Raw genomic sequence first — 23,662 nt, 5'->3', positions numbered from 1 at the left:
GTGGCTACAGGGAGAGGTGGAGAATTGCGGCAATTTTTTTGCTATCTACCACAGCTTCTTTCATAGTCATGAAATTGTTGCTGGGCGCAGTGGCTCACGCCTGTAATCCCAGCATTTTGGGAGGCCAAGGTGGGCGGATCACCTGAAGTCAGAAATTCAAGACCAGCCTGGCCAACATGGCGAAACCCTGTGTCTACTAAAAATACAAAAAAATTATCCGGGCATGGTGTCGCGTGCCTGTAGTCCCAGCTATGTGCCTGTAGTTCCAGCTACGTGCCTGTAGTCCCAGCTACTCGGGAGGCTGAGGCACCAGAATCGCTTGAACCCCGGAGGCAGAGGTTGCAGTGAGCCAAGATCGCGCCACTGCACTCCAGCCTGGGTGACAGAGTGAGACTCCGTGTCAAAAAAAAAAAAAAAAAAAAAAAAAAAAGGAAATCGTAGCTATATTTCCCCGCCTCCTTTGCAGTAAAGTAGGCCGCATGACCATGCTTTTGTTACTAAAACCTGAGTAAAAGGAAAAGTGGCACTTGAAATCTTTTTTTTTCTTAGAGACAGAGTCTCACTCTTGTCGCCCAGGCTGGAGTGTAATGGCACGATCTAGGCTCACTGCAACCTCCGCCTCCGGGGTTCCAGTGATTCTCCTGCCTCAGCCTTCCAAGTATCTGAGATCACAGGTGTAAGCCACTGCGCCTGGCTGGCACTTGAAATCTTAAGACAGTGGGTGCACCTCTTCCCTTCCACACTCTTTCTCTTTCCACCAGGTGGCATCCACAGCCCTCCAGCCTGAAGCATGCAGGCAGTGACAAGGCCTAGGGGATGACGTAACTATACGATGGAAGAAAACTGGGTCCTAAATGGCAGGGTGGAACAGAACCAGGAATGTTCGTGTCAGGCTGATAGAAAAGAGAGGGAAATAAACATCTATCTTCCTTAAGCCCACAATGTCTCTTTACCATTTGAGTGTTTTTATTACAGCAGCCTAACCTTACCTTAACTATAACCCTCAAATTCTGAAACAATTGAAAAATAAAACAAAAGAATATGGCTTACGGAGGCCAGAATACTACCTTTATTATTATTATTTTAGAGATGGGGTCTTCTTCTGTTGCCCGGACTGGAATGCAGTGGTGTGATCTTGGCTCATTGCAACCTCCGCCTCCTGGGTTCAAGCAATTCAAGCAATAATCCTCCTGAGTAGCTGGGGCTACAGGTGCACACCACCATGCCCGGCTAATTTTTGTATTTTTTTTTAGTAGAGACAGGGTTTCGCCATGATGGCCAGGCTGGTCTTGAACTCCTGACCTTATGTGATCCATCCCCGCCTCAGCCTCCCAAAGTGCTGGGATTATAGGCATGAGCCACCTTGCCCAGCCAGCCCTCTGTGTTTTAAGGCTGCAGAAGAAAACACTGCAGGTGTTGGATCCCAGGGAAAGAATGGCCCAGTGGGTGGTTGCCTAAGGGGGTGAGGGGGCCCTGAAGTCTCTCCCAAGGTGGGGAAAGCTGGGCTGACACCCCTCTGCTCTGTGTCAGAGCCACTGGGGTGGGAGGGAATGCGAGGCACTCAGAGGAAGGAGTGGGGTCCCAGTGGGAGGCCCAGACGTCCCGCAAATGTGGCAGGTGGACAGGCAGCTTGGAAAGCACAAATCCGTAGGCTCGTGCCCATAGGAGTGGAGGTCGGGGGTCCCTCAGGTGCTTCATGGGCAGATGCTCCCCTCTCCCTCTGGGTGGTTTCTGAGGGGCCACAGAACTTTGACCACTTTCCTCAAATACCCCTTTCTGTGTATTAAATTGTTCTGAACAATTTGAAAAGAAGTCCACGTTCTCCGCTTTGAGTCAATCTCTTGTTCCTTTGCATGACAAATCCCCCCCTCCTCACCCCCAGATGTAAGGTCAAAAGAGGGGCGTCCCCTCACAGCCCCAGCAAAAACCATTCCACTGTGCCGTAGGCCACTGGGGCTTTCAAAAGCCTCACTGCGGCTGGGTGCAGTGGCTCACGTCTGTAATCCCAGCACTTTGAAAGGCTGAGGTGCCGGACCATCCACTCTAGTTGGGAGTTCGAGACCAGCCTGACCAAAATGGTGAAACCCCATCTTTACCAAAAATACAAAAAAATTAGCCAGTTGTGGTGGGGGGCACCTGTAATCCCAGCTACTTGGGAGGCTGAGGCAGGAGAATTGCTTGAACCTAGGAGGCAGAGATTGCAGCGAGCTGAGATTGGGCCACTGCACTCCAGCAGGGACGACAGAATGAGACTCCATCTCAAAAACAAACAAACAAAATTAATACAATGTAAATGCCATGTCAATTGTTGTTATACTGTATTGTTGAGGGAATAATGAGAAGACAAAAATGTCTGGACATGCTCAGTACAGAGACTATTTTTTTTCATAAATTTACAATCCCAGATTGGTTGATTCCACTGGTGTACATCTCACAGACAGGAAGGGCCAACTGTTCAATTACAAACAAAAGTGAACCAATCCCATGTATACAGTTTAATGCATTTTCATAGACTGAGCACACCTGTTTCACCAGCTCCCAGGCCAAGAAACAGAATCTGGGTAGCACCCAGGAAGCCCCTGACACCCTTTCCAGCCACTGCCCACCCAAACCTCGAGGCCTATATAGCTTTTTGGCCTGTTTTGTACCACCTGTAAAGGAAATCTTACGGTGCTCTTCAGTAAATTTTTTCAGTCTTGCACCTGTGGGTTCATTCTCCCTGCCCTGCCCTGTTGCTCCCGAGTGTGGGGAAGCCACAGGAATGGCCTGTTCCTGTTTTCTTTGGAGTGAGAGAGTGAGCGTGGGCCTTCTGAAGTGCACTGCCCAGTGACATGGGCAGGGGGATGGGGGCGTGTTCTGGGGACTAGGCTTTCATCTGATTCCCAGGGTCTAGATGCAGGGATAGATGTGGGAAAGGAAAATTAATAAATTTCAAATTGCAAGACTCCAAAATCACTAAGTCAAAGGGAAAAGTCAAACTGGGAACTGAGTCAGGCAAAGCTGCCTCCTATTTTATTCCTTTATTAAGAAACTACAAAGAGCTACATACTTCCTTCACAATTTACCCACAGGGAAATTGCTTGTGAGCCTCATTTCACCCTGGCAATGTAAATTGATAGCTTATCTTCACAGGTGCGGGACAAAGGCCAGAACTCAAAGTCATTCCTCTGCTCACCTGAGACAAGTGCATACCTGATTTCTCCTTCTGCCGTATTGTTTATGTAAAAATGCAGATTCAATGAGCCAGACTAAGGCATAAGTGACTATTCCTCTACCCCACTCTCAGATGTAAATTGCGTATTCAGTGAAAGGCTGAACAAAGATTCAAAAGAAGACAACCTTTTGTCTCTTATCTACCTAAGACCTGGGACCCCCACAACCCCCTTTCGAGTCGTCCTGCCTTTCCAGAGCAAACCAATGTTCATCTCACATGTATTAATCAATGTCTCATGTCTCCCTAAAATGTATGAAACCAGGCTGGGCATGGTGGCTCATGCCTGTAATCCCAGCACTTTGGTTGGCTGAAGCGGGCGGATCATGAAGTCAGGAGTTCGAGACCAGCCTGACCAACATGGTGAAACCCTGTCTCTACTAAAAATACAAAAATTAGCCGAGCGTGGTGGTGCGCACCTGTAATCCCAGCTACTCAGGAGGCTAAGGCAGGAGAATTGCTTGAACCCGGGAGGCAGAGGTTGCAGTGAGCCAAGATCATGCTATTGCACTCCAGCCTGGGCAACAGAGCCAGAGAGTGAGACTCCATCTCAAAAACAAAACAAAACAAAACAGAACAACAACAGGCCGGGCGCGGTGGCTCACGCTTGTAATCCCAGCACTTTGGGAGGCCGAGGCGGGTGGATCACGAGGTCAGGAGATCGAGACCACAGTGAAACCCCGTCTCTACTAAAAATACAAAAAATTGGCCGGGCGTGGTGGCGGGCGCCTGTAGTCCCAGCTACTCAGAGAGGCTGAGACAGGAGAATGGCGTGAACCTGGGAGGTGGAGCTTGCAGTGAGCCGAGATTGTGCCACTGCACTCCAGCCTGGGCGACAGAGCCAGACTCCGTCTCAAAAAAAAAAAAAAAAAAAAAAAAAAAAACAGAACAACAACAAAAAACCAGGCTTGGACACATGTCCTCAGGGGACCTCCTGAGGTGTGTCCTTAATCAGCTTTCTTTTTTTTTTTTTTTTTTTTTTGAGATGGAGTCTTGCTCTTTTGCCCAGGACAGAGTGAAGTGGCATGATATCGGTTCACTGCAATCTCTGCCCCTGCCAGGTTCAAATGATTTTTCTGCCTCAGCCTCCCAAGTAGCTGGGATTGTAGGCACCTGCCACCACCCCCGGCTAATTTTTGTATTTTCAGTAGAGTCGGGGTTTCGCCATGTTGGCCAGGCTGGTCTTGAACTCCTGACCTCAGGTCATCAACCTGCCTAGGCCTCCCAAAGTGCTAGGATTACAGGCATGAGCCACTGTGCCTGGCCCTTAATCAGCTTTCTAAATTGATTGAAACCTTGAGCCGGGCGCGGTGGCTCACGCTTGTAATCCCAGCACTTTGGGAGGCCGAGGCGGGCGGATCACGAGGTCAGGAGATCGAGACCACGGTGAAACCCCGTCTCTACTAAAAATACAAAAAATTAGCCGGGCATGGTGGCGGGCGCCTGTAGTCCCAGCTACTCGGAGAGGCTGAGGCAGGAGAATGGCGTGAACCCGGGAGGCGGAGCTTGCAGTGAGCCGAGATTGTGCCACTACACTCCAGCCTGGGTGACAGAGCGAGACTCCGTCTCAAAAAAAAAAAAAAAAAAAAAAGAAACCTTGGCTGGGCACGGTGGCTCACACCTATCATCCCAGCACTTTGGGAGGCCGAGGTGAGTGGATGACCTGACGTCAGGAGTTTGAGACCAGCCTGGTCTACATGGTGAAACCCCATCTCTACTGAAAATACAAAAATTAGCAAGATGTGGTGTTGGGTGCCTGTAGTCCCAGCCACTCAGGTGGCTGAGGCAGGTGAATCGCTTGAACCCAGGAGGCAGAGGTTGCAGTGAGGTGAGATTGCATCATTGTACTCCAGCCTGGGCAACAAGAGCGAAACTTGGTCTCAAAAAAAAAAAAAAAAAAAAAAAATTAAGTTGATTGAGACCTGTCTCAGATACTTTTGCTTCACTGATAGGAGATAGAGGTTAAGAGATTCTCTTTGTTCATGTCATTTCTGTGGCCCTGGACTCTCAAGATCCCCTGTCTGCTTGTGGGGTCCCCAGCCCTGACGTGTTTTATTGCACAGGCAGGAGTAGGGCTGCCGGGTCAGACCTAGCCCTGGGGACACCAGGGACAGTCATGCTGGCATTCAAGCCCAGTCCCCACAGCTTGGGCTCCTCTTCTGAGCGTGCCAGTGGCCTCCTGGGGGCCAGCTCCTTGGAAACATGGTGGCCCTTCAGCTGCTCCCCACGGCCCCCTCCCCCCAGGCCCGCTTTGCTCCCTCAACTTCTAAGTGTGGCTCAAACCTCCTTTCAGGGGTCAGGAAGCCATTCAGTGTGCACTGACCGCTTCCTGTGTTCATCCCGCTCAGACCCTTGTCTGTATTTGCTCCCTCATCCTCGTCGTTTTCGATTTTGGAAGATCCCTTGAGGTGCAGCCTGCTGTAGGCCTCAGCCCAGGCTGGTAGCGGGAAGCTGGGGCTGTTTCCCCGTCCTCAGAGCCTTTGTGCCCCTCCCTCTTCCAGCCCCTCCAGGATGGTGGCAGCCAGAACGGCACCCACTCTGTCCCCTCGGGCAGCCAGGACACGTCTTCCTGGGCCAGCTTTGAGCGCAACAAGCCACAGGTCCAAAGGGGGCGATCTTCCAGTCCCGCAATGCCCCCCTCCCCATTCCATTTCTGGCACTTAGACACGAGTCGAGGTAGAGGAGAAAAATCTGCTTTATTTTATTTTCACCATTTCTGGGGTGGCTATGGGGGAAGTGAGTGGCGCGCTTCGAAGGTGTTCGGAGCCATCAGGTTTCAGTGCTGGGAGAAGGTAGCTTCCATGTCGCAGGCAGGGTCGGTGTGGCAGCCGTCTGGAGGAAGAGGTGGGGTCAGGGGAATCCCGGCCGCGCCCCCGCCCGCCTCCCCCTGGCCCCGGCGCGCCTCGCCCTGCTCACCCGGGCTGCAGCAGAGGCCGAAGACTGCGCAGCGGCCCCCGCTCCCGCACGCCTTCTGGCCGGACTGGCAGGGCGACGGCAGGTAGTTCTCCTCCTGGCAGCGCAGCGCCTCGGCGGTGCCCACGAAGCAGCCCAGCTCTTCCGCGCAGCAGATATTGGGCCCGAAGCAGCGGCCTTTGCCCCCGGGGCCGCAGGGGAGGCACTGCGGGGACGGGCGGGGTGAGCGGGAGCCGGGGTGGTGCGGGGGACTCACTCGGAGGACCCTGCGAGGCCGGGCGGGGTGCGCCGGGCTAGGATGCTGGGGTCCGGGGTTCGGAGTTCGGGCGGGACAGCGGGGCTGCAGGCGCGCTGGGGCGCCGTCTGGGCCTCGACCACGGTCAAGGGCGGGGCGTGAAAATCCGCTCAGCTCCTGGGGTTCTCAGGCGAGGCCGGAGCGGGGCGCGCTCCTGTGGCTGCGGGTCCCTCCCGCCCCGGAGCGCCGTGGGACCAGGGCTGGGGACTCACCTTGCGCACGTCGAGGTCCGGCGCGGCCCTCTTGCCTCCCAGGGGGCAGTTCTGGATGTAGCAGGCTGAGGTCAGCGCCAGGAGGCCGAGCAGACAGCAGGCGAGGCTGGGGCCGGCCATGGTGCGGGTGCTCTGGGTCCAGGGTCCGTGACTGGTGGCGGTCTCTCCGGCCTGGCCTTTTTATGCTTGGGCATTGCGTCAGTGGAGCTCTGTTTAAGAGGTTGGTAGTATGATTGGTCACAGAAGGTCGCCGTGGGTCAGGCCGAGTGCGTACGGGCTTTCCTTTTCATTAGCAGGGCCTGGGCCGGGGTCAGGGTCACTGCGTTGGGTAATGGTCTGGGCACAGAAGGTGAGGTGCCTTGCGGAAGGGAGCAGGCCAGGGTGGCCTGGGCCACTAGGGTGGGACAGGGAGAATTTGGGGTGGGGTGTGGCCCAGCCGAGGACTTTATCCAGCCTCCCAGTACCTCGAGGAGGTGGGCTGGGGCAGGAAGGTGGACACTGGGACCCCTCCAGGTGGGAGGAGGCTCCGGCAGGATCCGCCCACCCTCTTGGCCCACCACGCATGTGGATCCTTGTCCCCTCTTTTAGGAACATTTCCTCTTCCTAAACCCAAATTTCCTGAAAACCTCTTCACTCTCACCACACAGCAACACCCACTTCCCTGCACCTGGAACTTAGATAGGAAGAGATCACATCTGTCTCTAATCTGTAACTGATATTCCACCTTTCCTTCCACTATAAATTAGGCAACAAACCACAGCAGAATTAGCAATACCTGTGGCTTTGTCACAAATCAAAATAACACATAACTTCCTATCACAGCTGTCACAAATGCCTCTATATACTGTTTAGATTCATTATATCTTCAAAATTATCACAGTTATTGGGCCACCACCAGATCTTGCTATCTAATGGTTAAATAAAGAAGCACATTTGCTGGGCGCGGTGGCTCACGCTTGTAATCCCAGCACTTTGGGAGGCCGAGGCGGGCGGATCACGAGGTCAGGAGATCGAGACCACGGTGAAACCCTGTCTCTACTAAAAATACAAAAAATTAGCCAGGCGTGGTGGCGGGCGCCTGTAGTCCCAGCTACTCGGAGAGGCTGAGGCAGGAGAATGGCGTGAACCCGGGAGGCGGAGCTTGCAGTGAGCCGAGATTGTGCCACTGCACTCCAGCCTGGGCGACAGAGCCAGACTCCGTCTCAAAAAAAAAAAAAAAAAAAGCACGTTTACGACACCACCAAAATGTGTTTTGGCTGGGCGCCGTGGCTCACACCTGCAATCCCAATACTTTGGGAGTCTGAGGTGGGCAGATCACTTGAGACCAGAAGTTCAAGACCAGCCTAGGCAACATAGTGAGAACCCCCAACTCTACAAAAAATACAAAAATTAGCTGGGTGTGTTGGTGTGCTGCTGTAGTCGCAGCTACTTGGGAGGCTGAGGCAGGAGTACCGCTTAAGCCTGGGAATTCAAGACTGCAGTGAGCTGTGATCATACCACTGCACTCCAGCCGGAGTGACAGAGCAAGAGCGAGACCCTGTCTCAAAAAAAAAGTGTTTTAACATTTTGATATCTGAATATAAATATAATTTTTTTTTCTTGAGACAGAGTCTTGCTCTGTCGCCCAGGCTGGAGTGCAATGGTGGGTGCCATCTTGGCTCACTGCAACATCCGCCTCCTGGTTTCAAGCGATTCTCCTGCCTCAGCCTCCCAAGTAGCTGGGATTACAGACATGCATCACCATGCCTGGCTAATTTGTGTATTTTTAGTAGAGACGGGGGTTTCACCATGTTGACCAGGCTGGTCTCGAACTCCTGACCTCAGGTGATCCACCCGCCTCAGCCTCCCAAAGTGCTAGGATTACAGGCGTGAGCTGCTGCGCCTGGCCCTATAATTGGTTTCTTTTGTAATTCTATTTCTCTCGTTTTCTACATTAAAATTTTTTTTTAATGGGCGTGGTGGTTGACCAACCTGGCCAACATGGTGAAATCCCATCTCTACTAAAAATACAAAAATACAAAATACAAAAATACAAAAATTAGCTGGGCATGAAGCAGCCACCTGTAGGAGAATCAATTGAACCCAGGAGGCGGAGGTTGCAGTGAGCCAATATCATGCCACTGCACTCCAGCCTAGACGACAGAGTGAGACTCCGTCTTAAAAAAATAAATTTTTTTTGCATTTTTAATATATCTCAAAAGGAAAATAATTAAAAGAAGAGATGGATTACCCCAGTGGGAGAAGTATTGGTAGATATTATGAACAAGAAAGGAAAGGAGCTGCTCAACTCTCCCTTTGTGAAAGCACCTGCCACCCAGCTGCTGGGAGTGCCCTCTGCAGGTGGCCCTCAGGGGTAGCTCCTCTAGGGCCTGCTTCAGCTGCAGAGCGCTGCCTGGCCCAGGGTCACACCCTTCCCAGGTGGCCCACATCCAATGACTGGTCCATTTTGGCCCAAATGCAGGATAAATCTAAAGGAGCATTTTGGCTCCAGAGCTCCCTATGGGGTCAGCTATGGTCTGCATAGCAGTTCTCCCTCTGCCCACTCCTATTTTTGATCCCTCCCTCCCTCCCTCCCTCCCTCCCTCCCAAAGGTGTGGGTCCCCAGGGCCTTCTGTAATAAAAACCCTCTTTGTGAAACCATCTCCGTCTGCTCCCTAGGGAACCCAACCTGTAGGGAACCCAACCTGAGGCAGAGTGGAAGAAATGAGAAGCACTGTGAGAGACCAGCCTCAGTGGTGGGCCAGTCCCCGACCCCTGGGAGAGGAGAAAGGGACAGCTCCAGACTCTCCTGCCATCTTCTTGAGGAAGGTGAAGAGGCCAATGGGGCCAAGCAGGTCACAGAGCCCATCTGACCCTAGTCACTGGCATGAGTTGTCCAGCACCCAGGAGCTGGTCAGGCTGACTTGCATTACAAATCAGCAGCCAGTGCTCTCTCACCCAGATTAGCTTATTGGCATTCCGGGCCTAGAAGTCCAAGGGCCTGACCCAGCAGTGGCCCAGAGAGGTCTCTCACCTGCTCTGTGGGCACGATGACCTCACTTAAGCTAACACATGTGCATAAATTACCATAGTATTATGTCCCCCTGATGGCTGCATCCCTTCACCTGTTCAACAACCTCTCTTCTGAAGATGCTCCGGGTCCCATTACAAATGCCTGGAAACAGCAGCGACAAAACACAAAAACCTCTGCCCTCATGGGGCTTATATTCTAGTGGAGGAAGAGAGATGTTAAACAATAAACACATTTCAGTAGATTAGTAAGTGCTACAGAGATAAAAGGGAGGCCTGCTGCGATTTCACCGAGGGTAGTCAGTGTAGACTTCTTTGTGAATAAGAGAAAATAAGCCATGCAGATATCCGAGGGGACATTAGTTTTCTGTTGCTGTGTAACAAATTACCACAGGCCAGGCATGGTGGCTTATGCCTGTAATCCCAGCACTTTGGGAGTCTGAAGCAAGAGAATCACTTAAGCCCAGGAATTAGAGACCAGCCGGGGCAACTTAGGGAGACCCAGACTCTATAAAATGTTTTTAAAAAATTAGCTGGGTTTGTTGGCATGCACCTGCAGTCCCAGCTACTTGGGAGGCTGAGACAGGAAGATCACTTGAGCCCAGGATTTCGAGCTGCAGTGAACTAGGATGATGCCACTGCACTCCAGCCTGGGCGACGGAGTGTGACTCTGTCTCAAAATGAAAACAAAAACACAAAAGCTGTCACAAATTTGACAGTTTAAAACAACATTTGCTTATTACATTGGGCCAGGCATGGCTTAGCTGGGTCTTTTGCCCTGGGACTACGATCAGGGTGTCAGCCAGGCTGCATTCCTTTCCAGAGCCCAGGTGATTGTTAGCAGAATTCATTTCCTTGCAGCTGTCAAACTCATGCTGGCCTGCTTCTTCAAGGTCAGGAACAGAGAGAGTCTCTGCTGCTTCAAGTCTAAGCACACAGGGAGTCCTTTTCTAAGGGGCACCTGACCTGATTAGGTCAGACCCACCTGGATCACCACCCTTTTAACTCAAATTGATTAGGTGTCTTCATTACATCTGCAAAATCCCCTCACCTTTGTCATATTTTTTTAATGTTTAGAAGAAAGTTGGCTGGGCACAGTGGCTCACGCCTGTTTTTGTTTTTGTTTTGAGACTGAATCACGCTCCGTTGTCCAGGCTGGAGTGCGGTTGGCTGGGCGCGGTGGCTCCCAGCACTTTGGGAGGCCAAGGTGGGTGGATCACTTGAGGTCAGGAGTTTGAGACCAGTCTGGCCAAAAGGGTGAAACCCTGTATCTATTTAAAAAAATAGAAACAAATTTAGCCGGGTGCAGTGGTGGAAGCCTTTAGTCCCGTCTACTCGGGAGGTGGAGGAACCCAGGAGGTGGAGGTTGCAGTGAGCCGAGATCACGCCACTGCACTTCAGCCTGGGTGACAGAGTGAGACTGTCCATCTCAAAAAAAAAAAAAAAAAAAAGTTATGGGTTCTACCCACATGAAGCCAGAAAAGATTACACAAAGGTAATCATTGTGTAATCCACAGAAAGATAGCAGGGGGTGAGAATTTCAGTGATCCACTTTAGCATTCTGCCTACAATGGAGGGGTGGAAATGACAAGTGCCGAGGTCCTGAGGCAGGAATGTGCCTGGCATGTTCAAGGAGCAAGAAGGCCAGTAGTCCTGGAGCAGAGTGACTGAACTCCTGAGATCAGAAAGGTAACGTGGGACTGCACCTCACAGGGCCTGGGCTTTTCCTCCAAATGAAATGGGGGAATGAGAGGGAGTTCTGAGCCAGCTTACGATAACTTTGGATATAGTGCTGTGAAAAGACTGGGGAGCCAGGCACGGTGGCTCACGCCTTTATCCCCGTACTTTGGGAGGCCGAGGTGGGCGGATCATGAGGTCAGGAGATCAAGACCATCCTGGCTAACATGGTGAAACTCCATCTCTACTGAAAATACAAAAAAAATTATCTGGGTGTGGTGGTGGGTGCCTGTAGTCCCAGCTATTCAGGAGGCTGAGGCAGGAGAATTGCTTGAACCCGGGAGGTGGAGGTTGCAGTGAGCCAAGATCGTGCCACTGCACTCCAGCCTGGGTGACAGAGCGAGACTCCTTCTAAAAAAAAATAAAAAAAAAAGATTGTGGGGAAACTAGGGAGGAGGCTATGCAGCAATCCCTGTGAGTAATGGGAGTGCATTGTGCGTGTCGAGAAGTGACCTGATTCTTGGTGCATTTTAAAGGAGATACCAACTGCAGTTTGCTGATGGATTGGATGTGAGTGGGAGAAAAAAAGAGGAGTTGAAGATGACTTCAATATTTCTGGTCCGGGCCGAGTGGGATGGCTCATGCCTGTATTCCCAGCTACTTGGGAGGCTGAGACAGGAGAATCACTTGAACCCGGGACGTGGAGGTTGCAGTGAACTGAGATAGCACCATTGCATTCCAGCCTGGGTGACACAGTGACTCTGTCTCAAAAAGAAAAAAAAGATTTCTGGGCCGGGAGCTGTGGCTCATGCCTGTAATCCCAGTACTTTGGGAGGCCAAGGTTGGGGGATCACCTGAGGTCAGGAGTTTGAGACCAGCCTGGGCAACATGGCGAAACCTTGTCTCCACTAAAAAATACAAAAATTAGCCAGGCATGATGGCGTGTGCGTGTAGTCCCAGCTACTAAGGAGGCTGAGGCAGGAGAATCACTTGAACCCAGGAGGCAGAGCTTGCAGTGAGCCGAGATGGTGCCACTGTACTCCAGCCTGGGTGACAGAGCGAGCCTCTGTCTCATAAACAAAAACAAAAAACAAGATTTCTGGCTTGAGCAATGGGAAGGATGAAGGTGCCATCAGCTGGCATGGGAACATGAGGGTGGCACTGATTTGAGTTGGGAAGAGCAGGGACTCAGTGCTGACCTGTCATGTTTGGGGTGCCCGCTAAACATCCAAGAAGAACCTGAGCAGGCATTTGGAGGTGTGTCTGGAGTTCAGGAGAGAGGTCTAGGCTGAAGCAATGGTCAGCACCAATATTTATTTATTTTATTTATTTATTGAGACAGAGTTTTGCTCTTGTTGCCCAGGCTGGAGTGCAATGGCACAATCTCGGCTCACTGCAGCCTCTGCCTCCTGGGTTCAAGCGATTCTCCTGCCTCCCTCCCAAGTAGCTGGGGTTACAGGCATGCGCCACCATGCCCAGCTAATTTTGTATTTATAGTAGAGACAGGGTTTCTCCATGTTGGTCAGGCTGGTCTCGAACTCCCGACCTCAGGTGGTCTGCCTGCTTTGGCCTCCCAAACTGCTGGGGTTACAGGCGTGAGCCACCGTGCCCGGCCAGTACCAATATTTAAAGGCCCCACCAGAGTGACATCACCCTGGGGCAGGACAGATGGAGAAGAGGACCAAGGATCCCACTCTAAGCAAGGTAGGAGGTAACAAGCAAGAGTCTGAGGACAGGGTTTCACAGAGGAAGAAGTGTGCCAGATGCCAAAGGACATGTAAGGGAGGGACTGAAACTTGAACTTCTTTATTTAAAAAACTCCAGTGAAGTGCAATTTACAGATTGTAATTTGTACCCACTCTAAGCATACTGTTGGGTGATTTCTGGTAAATTCAAACAGTTGTCCAGCCACTCCCACAATCCAGTTTTAGAATACTCTATCCCCATGTAAAGTTCCCCCATGCCCATTTGCCTGACTGCTGGCGCCCACCCCAGCCCCAGGAAACCACTGACAGAGATTTGCCTTTTCTGGAAATGTCACCTAAATGGAACAATACAGTACTTGATCATTTATGTCTGGCGTTCTGAGGTTCATCCAAGTTATTTTGTGTATCAGTAGTGAAACTACCAATGCAAAATTGTAACTGAGACAGTGAAAGAGATCTGACCTAGCCAATTCCATCTTACTTTAACCTCCAAGCTGCCCTTGTTCATTCCTGGGCGTAGACCGAACTTACTTTGGGATGAACTTAGTATACAGTTTATATTTTAAAACAAAGGCAATAACAGCCCTTTCCCAAACCAAACCTCCTTCTTGCCTGGGGACTAGACTGCCTTGGTAGAATTAACATATTAGCCACAAGATTAGAAATTATGGTTTAGGGGTCATGCGGCTGGAGGCTACAAGATTCTGACCCTCTCCAAATTGCTCCTGGGGATAGCATCACTATTGTAAAACCTAAGATCATTGCTTGAGATATTTTGCAGACCCTGCACTCTATGGATCAGTTAGCACCACCCAGATCAATAAACTGGCTCATCTGATATTGTGGCCTCCACCCAGGAACTCACTCAACGCAAGAGGACAGCTTCTTCTCCACCCCAGCCAATAAACACTCCTGACTCAATGGCTGCCCTGCCACCCAGCACATTATTCTTAAAAACTGATTCCTGAATGCTCAGGGAGACTGCTTTGGGTAATAATGAAACTTCTGTCTCCTGCCCAGCTGGCTCTGTGTGAATTACTCTTTATTGCAATTCCCCTGTCCTGATAAATTGGCTGTCTAGGCAGTGGGTAAGGTGAACCTGTTGGGCGGTTACAGTAGTTCATTCCTGTTTATTGTTTTTCTTTTTTTTTCTTTTCACTTTGTTGCCCAGGCTGGAGTACAGTGGTGCAATCTCAGCTCACTGCAGCCTTGACCACCCAGGCTCAAGCGATCCTCACCTTTCAGCCTCCAGAGTAGCTGGGACTACATGTGCACACCACCGTGCCTGGCTTATTTTTGTATTTTTTGTAGAGGGTTGCACTTTGTCACCCAGGCTGGAGTGCAGTGGCATGATCTCAGCTCACTGCAACCTCTGCCTCCCGGGTTCAAGTGATTCTCGTGCCTCAGCCCCCAAAGTAGCTGTGATTACAGGTGTGAGCCACCATGCCTGGCTAATTTTTGCATTTTTTGTAGAGATGGGGGTTTCACTGTGTTGCCCAGGCTGGTCTTGAACTCCTGAGCTCAAGCAATCCACTTGCCTTGGCCTCCCAAAGTGCTAGGATTACAGGCATGAGCCACTGTGCCTGGCCTCATTGTCATTTTGATTTGCATTTTTCTGATGATTAATAATGTTGAGCAATTTTTTCATATACCTGTTGGCCATTTGTATGTCTTTTTTTTTTCTTTTTTCTTTTATTTTTTAGAGACAGAGTCTCACTTTGTTGCCCAGGCTGGAGTACAGTGGTGCGATCATAGCTCACTATAACCTCCAACTTGTAGGCTCAAGCATGCATGTCTTCTTTTGAGATATCTATTCAGATCCTTTGCCCACTTTTTTTTTTTTTTTGAGACAGAGTTTCACTCTGTCACCCAGGCTGGAGTGCAATGGTGTGATCTTGGCTCACTGCAACCTGTGCCTCCCAGGTTCAAGCAATTCTCCTGCCTCAGCCTCCCGAGTAGCTGGGATTACAAGCGCACACCCACCACGCCCGGCTACTTTTTTGTATTTTTAGTAGAGACCGGGTTTCACCCTATTGGCCAGGCTGGTCTGAAACTCTTGACCTTATGATCTGCCCACCTCGGTCTCCCAAAGTGCGGGGATTACAGGCGTGAGCCACCGCGCCTAGCCCTTTGCCCACTTTTCACTAGGATTATTTTTTTTGCTGCTGAGTTGTTTGAATTCCTTGTATATTCTGAATATTAGCCCCTTGTCAGATGAATGGTTTGTAAAGATTTTCTCCCATTCTACAGGTTGTTTCTGTTGATTGCTTCCTTTGCTGTGCAGAGGCTTTTTAGTTTACTGTATTCCCATTTGTCTATTTTGTTGTTGTTGTTGACTGTGCTTTTGAAGTCTTAGCCATAAAATCTTTACCTGAACCAATGTCCTAAAGTGTTTTCCCTATGTTTTCTTCTAGTAGATTTATAGTTTCCGGTCTTATGTTTGTCTTTAAGCCATTTTGAGTTGAGTTTTGTACATTGTGAGAGATAGGGGTCTAGTTTTATTCTTCTACCTATGGATATCCTGTTTTCCCAGCATCATTTATTACAGAGGATGTTCTTTCCCCAATGTTTGTTCATGATGCCTTTGTCAAAAATCAGTTGACTGTAAACACATGGATTTATTTCTGGATTCTCCAGTCTGTTCTATTGGTCTGTGTCTATTTTTTGTACCAATAACCTGCTGTTTTGATTACTATACCTTTGTAGTAAATTTTGAAGTCAGGTGGTGTGATGCCTCTAAGCTTTGTTCTCTTTGCTCATTATTGCTTTGGCTGTTAGGTATCTTTTGTGGTTCCATACAAATTTTCGGATTGTTTTTTCTATTTCTGTGAAGAATGTTATTGGTATTTTGATAGGGATTGCACCGAATCTGTGGATTGCTTTGAGTAGTACAGTCATTTTAACAATATTAATTCTTCCAATCCATGAGCATGGGATGCCTTTCCATTTGTTTGTATCCTTTTCAATTTTTTTATCAGTGTCTTATAGTTTTCATTGTAAAGGCCTTTCACTTAACTATTGGTAATTAAGTTTTGGGGGAGTCAAAAGTTATATGTGAATTTTCTAGTGTGCAGGGTTTTGGCATCCATAACCTCCACATTCTTCAAGGATCAACTGTATTTTGTTGAGGATTTTTGCATCTATGTTTATCAGGTATATTGGCCTGTAGTTTTCTTTTTTTGTTGTGTGTGTCCTAGTCTGGTTTTGGTATCTATATAATGCTGGCCTCATAGAATGGGTTAGAAAAAAATTCTCTTCAATTGTTGGGAATAGTTTGAGAAGAATGGGTGTTAGTACTTTATAAATTGGTAGAATCCCGCAGTAAAGCCATCTGGTCCTGAGCTTTTCTCTGTTGAGAGACTTTTAATTATTGATTCAATATGGTTACTCATCATTGATCTCTTCAGGTTTTCTATTTTTTTCCTGGTTCAATCTTGGTAGGTTGTTTGTGTCCAGGAATTCATAGATATCCTCTAGGGTTTCCAGTTTGTTAGTGTATAGTTGTTCATAATAGTTTCTAATGATCCCTTGTATTTCTGTGATATCAGTTGTATGTCTCCTTTCTCATTTCTAATTTTATTTGGGTCTTCTCTCTTTTTTTCTTTGTTAGTCCTGGTAGTGGCTTATGGATTTTTTTTTCTCACACACCAAGCACAGGTTTATGGATTTTGTTTATCTTTTTTAAAAAACAACTTTTTATTTCATTGACCCTTTGTGTCCCTTTTTTAGTCTCTATTCTATTTAGTTCTGCTCTGATCTTTATATTTCTTTGGGTTTGGTTTATTCTTGCTTTTCCAGCTCCTTGAGGAGCATCATGAGGTTGTTTACTTGAAGTCTTCCCACCTTTTTGATGTAGGCATTTGTTGTTATATAGTAGGCTATAAATGACTGTTCCAATAATTTTGGCTTCCAAATGATTGGAAACTGAAAACATGCAAGGCCAGTGTGGTGGCTCACACCTGTAATCCCAGCACTTTGAGAGGCAGAAGCAGGAGGATCACCTGAGGTCAGGAGTTCAAGTACAGCCTGGCCAACGTGGTGAAGCCCTGTCTCTACTAAAAATACAAAAATTAGCTGGGCGTGGTGGTGGGTGCCTGTAATCCCGGGAGGCAGAGGTTGCAGTAAGCCAAGATCGCACCATTGCACTCCAGCTTGGGCAACAAGAACGAAACTCCGTCTCAAAAAATAACTAACTAACTAAGTAACTAAATAAATAAAAGCATGCAGGAGTATCAGTCACTTACAACAGTCATTTTTTCCCCCAATTTTATGGAATTGCATAGAATATTTTTTTCCATCTGTTCACTTTTAGTCTATGTGTGTCTTTACAGGTGAAGTGAATTTCTGATAGGCAGCATACAATTGGGTCTTTTTTTTTTTGGACAGGGTGGTGGTGACAGCAATCTGTTTGGGCCGGTCCCCAGGCCCCTGGGTGGCGTGCTGGTACTGGCAGCAGCAGGTTGGGTGGGCCAGTGCCTGGGCCTCTGGGAGATGCACACAGGAAGCAGTGGTAGGCAGGGTGGACTTGTCCTTGGGCTCCTGGACAGTGTGCATGTGTGGCATGCATACCAGTGGCAGTGAAGCGGGTGGATCAATCCCTAGGTCTCTGGACAGTGCACATGGACAGCAGCAGTAGGTGGGGTGAGCCCGTCCTCGGTCCCTGGAAGGAGTACATGTGTGCTGACAGTGCAGGTCAACCCCCAGACCCCCCGATGACATGCATGGGTGCTAGCATTGACATCAGTAGGTAGGGTGGGACCCTTAGGCCCCTGGATGGTGCACATGGGTGGTGATGGTGGTGTGCTGGGCAGATTGAATCTCAGGCCCCTGGATGCTGTGCACAGGTGCTGGCAGCAATGGTGGTGGTGAAGGGCAGGGCAGGCCTGTTTTCAGCCCCCCAGATGGTGTGCATGGGCAATGGCAGTGGCAGGCAGGATGGATTGATCCTCAGGCCCCGGAAGGCATGCTCGGGCACCAGTGGCAATGGTGGTGGGCAGGGCGAGCCTGTCCTCAGATGTCCTCTGCACCTGCAATCAATGTGTGGGCTATCTCCACACAGCCAGTGGAGTGGGAGAGAATGGTAGCCCCAACAAAGAAAAATAATTCATGAATAGTATTTTTTCAGTTTTTTTCCCCAGCTTTATTGAGGTATAATTGACAAATAAAAATAGAGTATACTCAGCCAGGCACGGTGGCCCACGCCTGTAATCCCAGCACTTTGGGAGGCCAAGGTGGGCGGATCACTTGAGGTCAGGAGTTCAAGGCTAGCCTGGCCAACATGTTGAAACCCTGTCTCCACTAAAAATACAAAAATTAGCTGGGCGTGGTGGTGGGCGCCTGTAATCCCAGCTACTTGGGAGGCTGAGGCAGGAGAATTGCTTGAACCTAGGAGATGGAGGTTGCAGTGAGCCAAGATCATGTCACTGCACTCCAGCCTGGGTGACAAGAGCAAAACTCTGTCTCAAACAAACAAAAAAAGTATATGTTTTCTCACACTTGTAATCCCAGCACTTTGGGAGGCCGAGGTGGGAGGATCACCTGAGGTCAGGAGTTCGAGACTAGCCTGGCCAACATGGTGAAACCCCATCTCTACTAAAAATACAAAAATTAGCCAGGTGTGGTTGTGCACACCTGTAGTCCCAGCTACTCAGGAGGCTGAGGCAGGAGAATCGCTTGAGCCTGGGAGGTGGAGGTTGCAGTGAGCGGAGATCACCCCACTGCACTCCAGCCTTGGTGACAGAATGAGACTCTGTCTCAACATAAAAAAGGAAAACAAACAACAACAACAACAACAACAACAACAAAACAAAAAACAAACCCAAGGGACTTCTGATGTGAGTATCCACTGAAGCTTACCACAGGTCCACATAGCATTCTGGTTAACTGTGGACATCTTGAGTACCAGTTCTACTGGATCTACTGGATCATAAGGCCCAAAGTACAGAGTTGCCTGCCTTGCAACTGGACTCCTAAGCTGTCCTCTCTTGCCCTAAATGCCCCTCAAAGCTGGCAGCACTTCTAGTCCTGATGAGCAGAACATTCAAATGTGGCCAATGTTGACTCCAAAATTCAGAGGTTCACCGTGCAACATGTCTCCTTTTTAGAGATAAAGAATGCAAGGTACAGCAACTTGTCCATCATTTTTTTTGGTGAAAAGACAATCTGCCTGGCTCAGTGGCTCATGCCTATAATCCCAGCACTTTGGGAGGCCAACGTGGGCAGATCACTTGAGCCCAGGAGTTTGAGACCTGCCTGGGCAACATGGTGAAACCCTGTCTCTACAAAAAAATATAAAATTAGCCAGGAGTGGTGGCATGCGCCTGTGGTCCCAGCTACACAGGAGGCTGAGGTGGGAGGATTGCTTGAGCCTGGGAGGTCTACGCTGCAGTGAGCTGAGATTGCACCACTGTACTCCAGTCTGGGTGACAGAGCAAGACTCAGTCTCAAAAAAAAAAAAGAAAAAAAAAAAAGACAAACTGTTTTGGTATTACTATAAGAACAACACACATATTTACTTAAGACCAGGCATTCGTATGATGCCCTTTCTACCATCGTGGCCAACAAATTTATGCAGTCACACTTCACTGTGTCATCTTCTCCTTGGGAAATATTTCTCCTTCACTTTTCTTGAGTAAAATTTTCGTAAAGTGTACAAATCTTTTTTTTTTCTTTCCCTGAGACAGAATCTTGCTTGTTGCCCGGGCTGGAGCGCAGTGGCACAATTTTGGCTCACTGCAACCGCCGCCTCCTGGGTTCCAGCGATTCTGCTGCTTCAGCCTCCCAAGTAGCTGGGATTACAGGCATGCACCACCACACCCAGCTTTTTTTTTTTTTTTTTTTTTTTTTTTGTATTTTATTGGTTTTTTTTTTAGAAGAAGTCTCACTCTGTCACCAGGCTGGAGTGCAGTGGCTCAATCTTGGCTCACTGCAACCTCTGCCTCCAGGGTTCAAGCGATTCTCCTGCCTCAGCCACCCCAGTAACTGGGATTACAGCTGTGTGCCACCATGCTTGGCTTATTTTATTTTTTATTTTTTATTTTTTATTTTTGAGACAGAGTTTCGCTGTTGTTGCCCAGGCTGGAGTGCAATGGTGTGATCTTAGCTCACTGCAACCGCCGCCTCCTGGGTTCCAGTGATTCTCCTGCTTCAGCGTCTGGAGTAGCTGGAATTATAGGCGCCTGCCACCACGCCCAGCTAATTTTTGTAGTAGAGATGGGGTTTCCCCATGTTGGCCAGGCTGGTCTTGAACTCCTGACCTCAGGTGATCTGCCTGCCTCAGCCTCCCAAAGTGCTAAGATTACATGTGTGAGCCACTGACTGTGCCTGGCCAATTTTTTTGTATTTTTAGTAGAGATGGGGTTTTGCCATGTTGGCCAGGCTGGTCTTGAACTCTTGAGCTCTAGCATTCCGCCTGCCTTGGCCTCTCAAAGTGCAGGGATTATAGGCGTGATCCTCCACAACGGGCCATGAAGATAGTCTATTTGAAAATACATAATGAGCGGAGAAAAAGGAATGAAAAAGAATGAGGATCACCTACAAGATGTAGAAAACTACCTCAATAGACCAAATCTAAGAATTATTGGGGTTCAAGAGGGAGCTGAGCAAGAGCAAGGGGTAGCAGAAAGCTTATTCAAAGAAGTAATAACAGGCTGGTATGGTAGCTCATGCCAGTAGTTCCAATGCTTTGGGAGGCCGAGGCAGGAGGATTGCTTGAGGCCAGGAATTCACGACCAGCCTGGGCAACATAGTGAGACCTTGTCTCTACAAAAAATAAGATAAAAAATTAGGCAGGCATTGCAGGTGGTGCACACCTGTAATCCCAGCTACTTGGGGGCTGAGGCAGGGAGGATCACTTGAGTTCAAGAGTTTACAGCTACAGTGAGCTGTTATTGTGCTACTGCACTACGGCGTGGGCAACAGAGTGAGACCGTTTCTCCAAAAAAAGAATAATAATAACAGAAGACTTTCCCAAACTTGAGAAAGATATAAATATCCAGTTACAGGAAGGCCAAAGAACAGATTTGACCCTCTCCTCTTCCCAAAAAACACTTGAAAGTATAAAACCTATTGGTAAAATTAAGTACACAAACCTATTTAATATCCTAATATTGTAGCTGTGGAATGCAGTCCACTCATAACTCTAGTATGAAGCCCAAAAGACAAATCTATCAAAACAATAATAGCCATAGCAATTTGTTAAGAGATACATAATAAAAAAATATGTAAATTGGCCGGGCACAGTGGCTCACGCCTGTAATCCCAACACTTTGGGAGGCCGAGGCAGGTGGATCAACTGAGATCAGGAGTTTGAGACCAGCCTGGCCAACACGGTGAAACCCCATCTCTACTAAAAATACAAAAATTACCCAGGCGTGGTGGCAGGTGCCTGTAACCCCAGCTGCTTGGGAGGCTGAGGCAGGGGAATCGCTTGAACCCAGGAGGCAGAGGCTGCAGTGAGCCGAGATCGTGCCACTGCACTCCAGCCTGGGCAACAAGGCAAAACTCTGTCTCAAAAAAACAAAAACAAAAAAACACACATTCTTTTCAAAAGCACATGGAAGAGAAAAAAGCACATGGAACACATTCACTAAGATACTATATTGTGGGTCGTAAAACAACATCTAATTGATAAAACAATTTCACATTCTTAAAATTCCAGCAGAAATTTTTATAAACAAACTGATTCTAAAATTTATATGGAAAGATGGCTGGGCCCGGTGGCTCACACCTGTAATCCCAGCACTTTGGGAGGCTGAAGTGGGTGGATCACTTGAGGTCTTGAGTTTGAGACCAGATCAGCCCGGCTAACATGGTGAAACCCCGTCTCTACTAAAAAAAATACAAAAACTAGTCGGGTGTGGTGGTGAGTGCCCATAATCCCAGCTACTCCAGAGGTTGAGGCAGGAGAATTGCTTGAACCCAGGAGACAGAGGTCGCAAGTGAGTCGAGATCGTGCCACTGCACTCCAGCCTGGGTGACAGAGCAAGAATCTGTAAAAAACAAAAACAAAAACAAAAAACCCAGAAAATAACAAGTGTTGACAAGGATGTGAAGATATTGAAACCCCCCTGTGCACTGTTGGTGAGAATTTAAAATGTTGCAGCTACCATGGAAAAACAGTATGGTTGTTCCTTAAAAATTTAAAATAAAATTATATGATCCAGAAATTCCATTTCTGTGTATATATCCAAAAGAATTGAAAGCAGGGGCTTGAGGAGGTATTTGCACACCCTTGTTTGTAGTAGCACTATTCACAATAAGCAACAGGCGGAAGCAACAGGTGGAAGAAACCAAACGTTCATGAATGGATGAATGGATAAATGTGGCATGTACATACTATGAAATATTACTCAGCCTTAAAAAGGAAGGAGGCTGGGCGTGGTGGCTCATGCCTGTAATCTCAACACTTTGGGAGGCCACAGTGGTAGGATCATTTGAGCCTAGGAGTTTGAGACCAGCCTGGGCAACAGAGCAAGACCCAATCTCTATTTCTAAAAAAAAAAAAAAAAAAGTAAAGTGGTAGCTCCTAAGGGCTGGGGAAGGGGGAGCAATGGAGAGTTTTTGTTTGATTTCTTGGGTAGATAATAGCACTATGCTTATGTTGAAAATGACTTTGTTCTGAAGAAATATATGCTTAAGTATTTAGAGATGAAGTGTCTTGATGTCTGCAACTTCCTTTTTTTTTTTTTTTTGAGACGGAATCTCACTCTGTTGCCCAGGCTGGAGTGCAATGGCGCCATCTCGGCTCACCACAACCTCCGCCTCCCAGGTTCAAGCAATTCTCCTGCTTCAGCCTTCCAAGTGGCTGGGATTACAGGTGCATGCCACCACACCCGGCTAATTTTTTTGTATTTTTAGTAGAGACGTGGTTTCGCCATGTTGGCCAGGCTGGTCTCCAACTCCTGACCTCAGTTGATCCGCCCACCTCGGCCTCCCAAAATGCTGGGATTACAGGCATGAGCCATTGCACCCGGCCTGTTTAGTTTATTTCTTAAATAATGTAATTGGGCTGGGCGCGGTGGCTCATGCCTGTAATCCTAGCACTTTGGGAGGCCGAGGCGGGTGGATCACCTGAGGTCGGGAGTTTGAGACCAGCCTGACCAAAATGGAGAAACCCCATCTCTACTAAAAATACAAAATTAGCCAGGCGTGGTGGCGCATGCCTGTAATCCCAGCTGCTGGGGAGGCTGAGGCAGAAGAATTGCTTGAACCTGGGAGGCGGGGGTTGGGGTGAGCCGAGATCGAGCCATTGCACTCCAGCCTGGGCAACAATAGCGAGACTCTGTCTCAAAAGGAAAAAAAAAAGTCAAGTCACCAATCTTATCCTTTCCATTTTTGAGGGCCCTGTCACTATCTTGATGCGTCTGCCCTCTGCTGGAGATAAGGGGAGCTGCAGGGCAGGTCTTGGTCTCCTCCAGCAATTTATTCCCTGCGTGACTGTGTTATTTGGCAGTTAATTCTTCTCAGTCTATGATGTGAGTTTAAGACTATTCTCTGGTTTCCCTAAAATAATAGTAATAATAATAATAACATGTGGATGGGCGCGGTGTCTCACGCCTGTAATCCCAGCACTTTGGGAAGCCAAGGTGGGCGGATCACCTGAGGTTAGGAGTTCGAGATCAGCTTGACCAACATGGTG

General features: G+C 48.6%; 1 protein-coding gene across 1 annotated transcript; it reads right to left on the bottom strand.

The window, feature by feature from the left end:
• Nucleotides 1-5,888: 5,888 nt before the first annotated feature.
• OXT (oxytocin/neurophysin I prepropeptide) lies at nt 5,889-7,056 on the bottom strand. The gene is made up of 3 exons (XM_003277949.3): nt 6,632-7,056; nt 6,128-6,329; nt 5,889-6,043 (listed from the first exon to the last, which is right to left on the bottom strand). Exons 1-3 carry the CDS (start codon nt 6,749-6,751, stop codon nt 5,988-5,990), a joined length of 378 nt encoding a protein of 125 aa, XP_003277997.2. The 5' UTR covers nt 6,752-7,056; the 3' UTR covers nt 5,889-5,987.
• Nucleotides 7,057-23,662: the final 16,606 nt, after the last annotated feature.

Source organism: Nomascus leucogenys, chromosome 13 (genome assembly GCF_006542625.1).
Source record: "Nomascus leucogenys isolate Asia chromosome 13, Asia_NLE_v1, whole genome shotgun sequence".
In the NCBI taxonomy this organism is placed as follows: Eukaryota; Metazoa; Chordata; class Mammalia; order Primates; family Hylobatidae; genus Nomascus; species Nomascus leucogenys.
This window is presented reverse-complemented; position numbering and strand designations above follow the sequence as displayed.

Excerpts from the sequence above, each read along its gene's own strand:
- OXT (XM_003277949.3), bottom strand. The coding sequence starts at position 6,751 with ATGGCCGGCCCCAGCCTCGCCTGCTGTCTGCTCGGCCTCCTGGCGCTG. Across the intron at positions 6,330-6,631 it reads CGGACCTCGACGTGCGCAAG|TGCCTCCCCTGCGGCCCCGG; the intron begins GTGAGTCCCCAG and ends CCGTCCCCGCAG. Across the intron at positions 6,044-6,127 it reads CGGCCTCTGCTGCAGCCCGG|ACGGCTGCCACACCGACCCT; the intron begins GTGAGCAGGGCG and ends CTCTTCCTCCAG.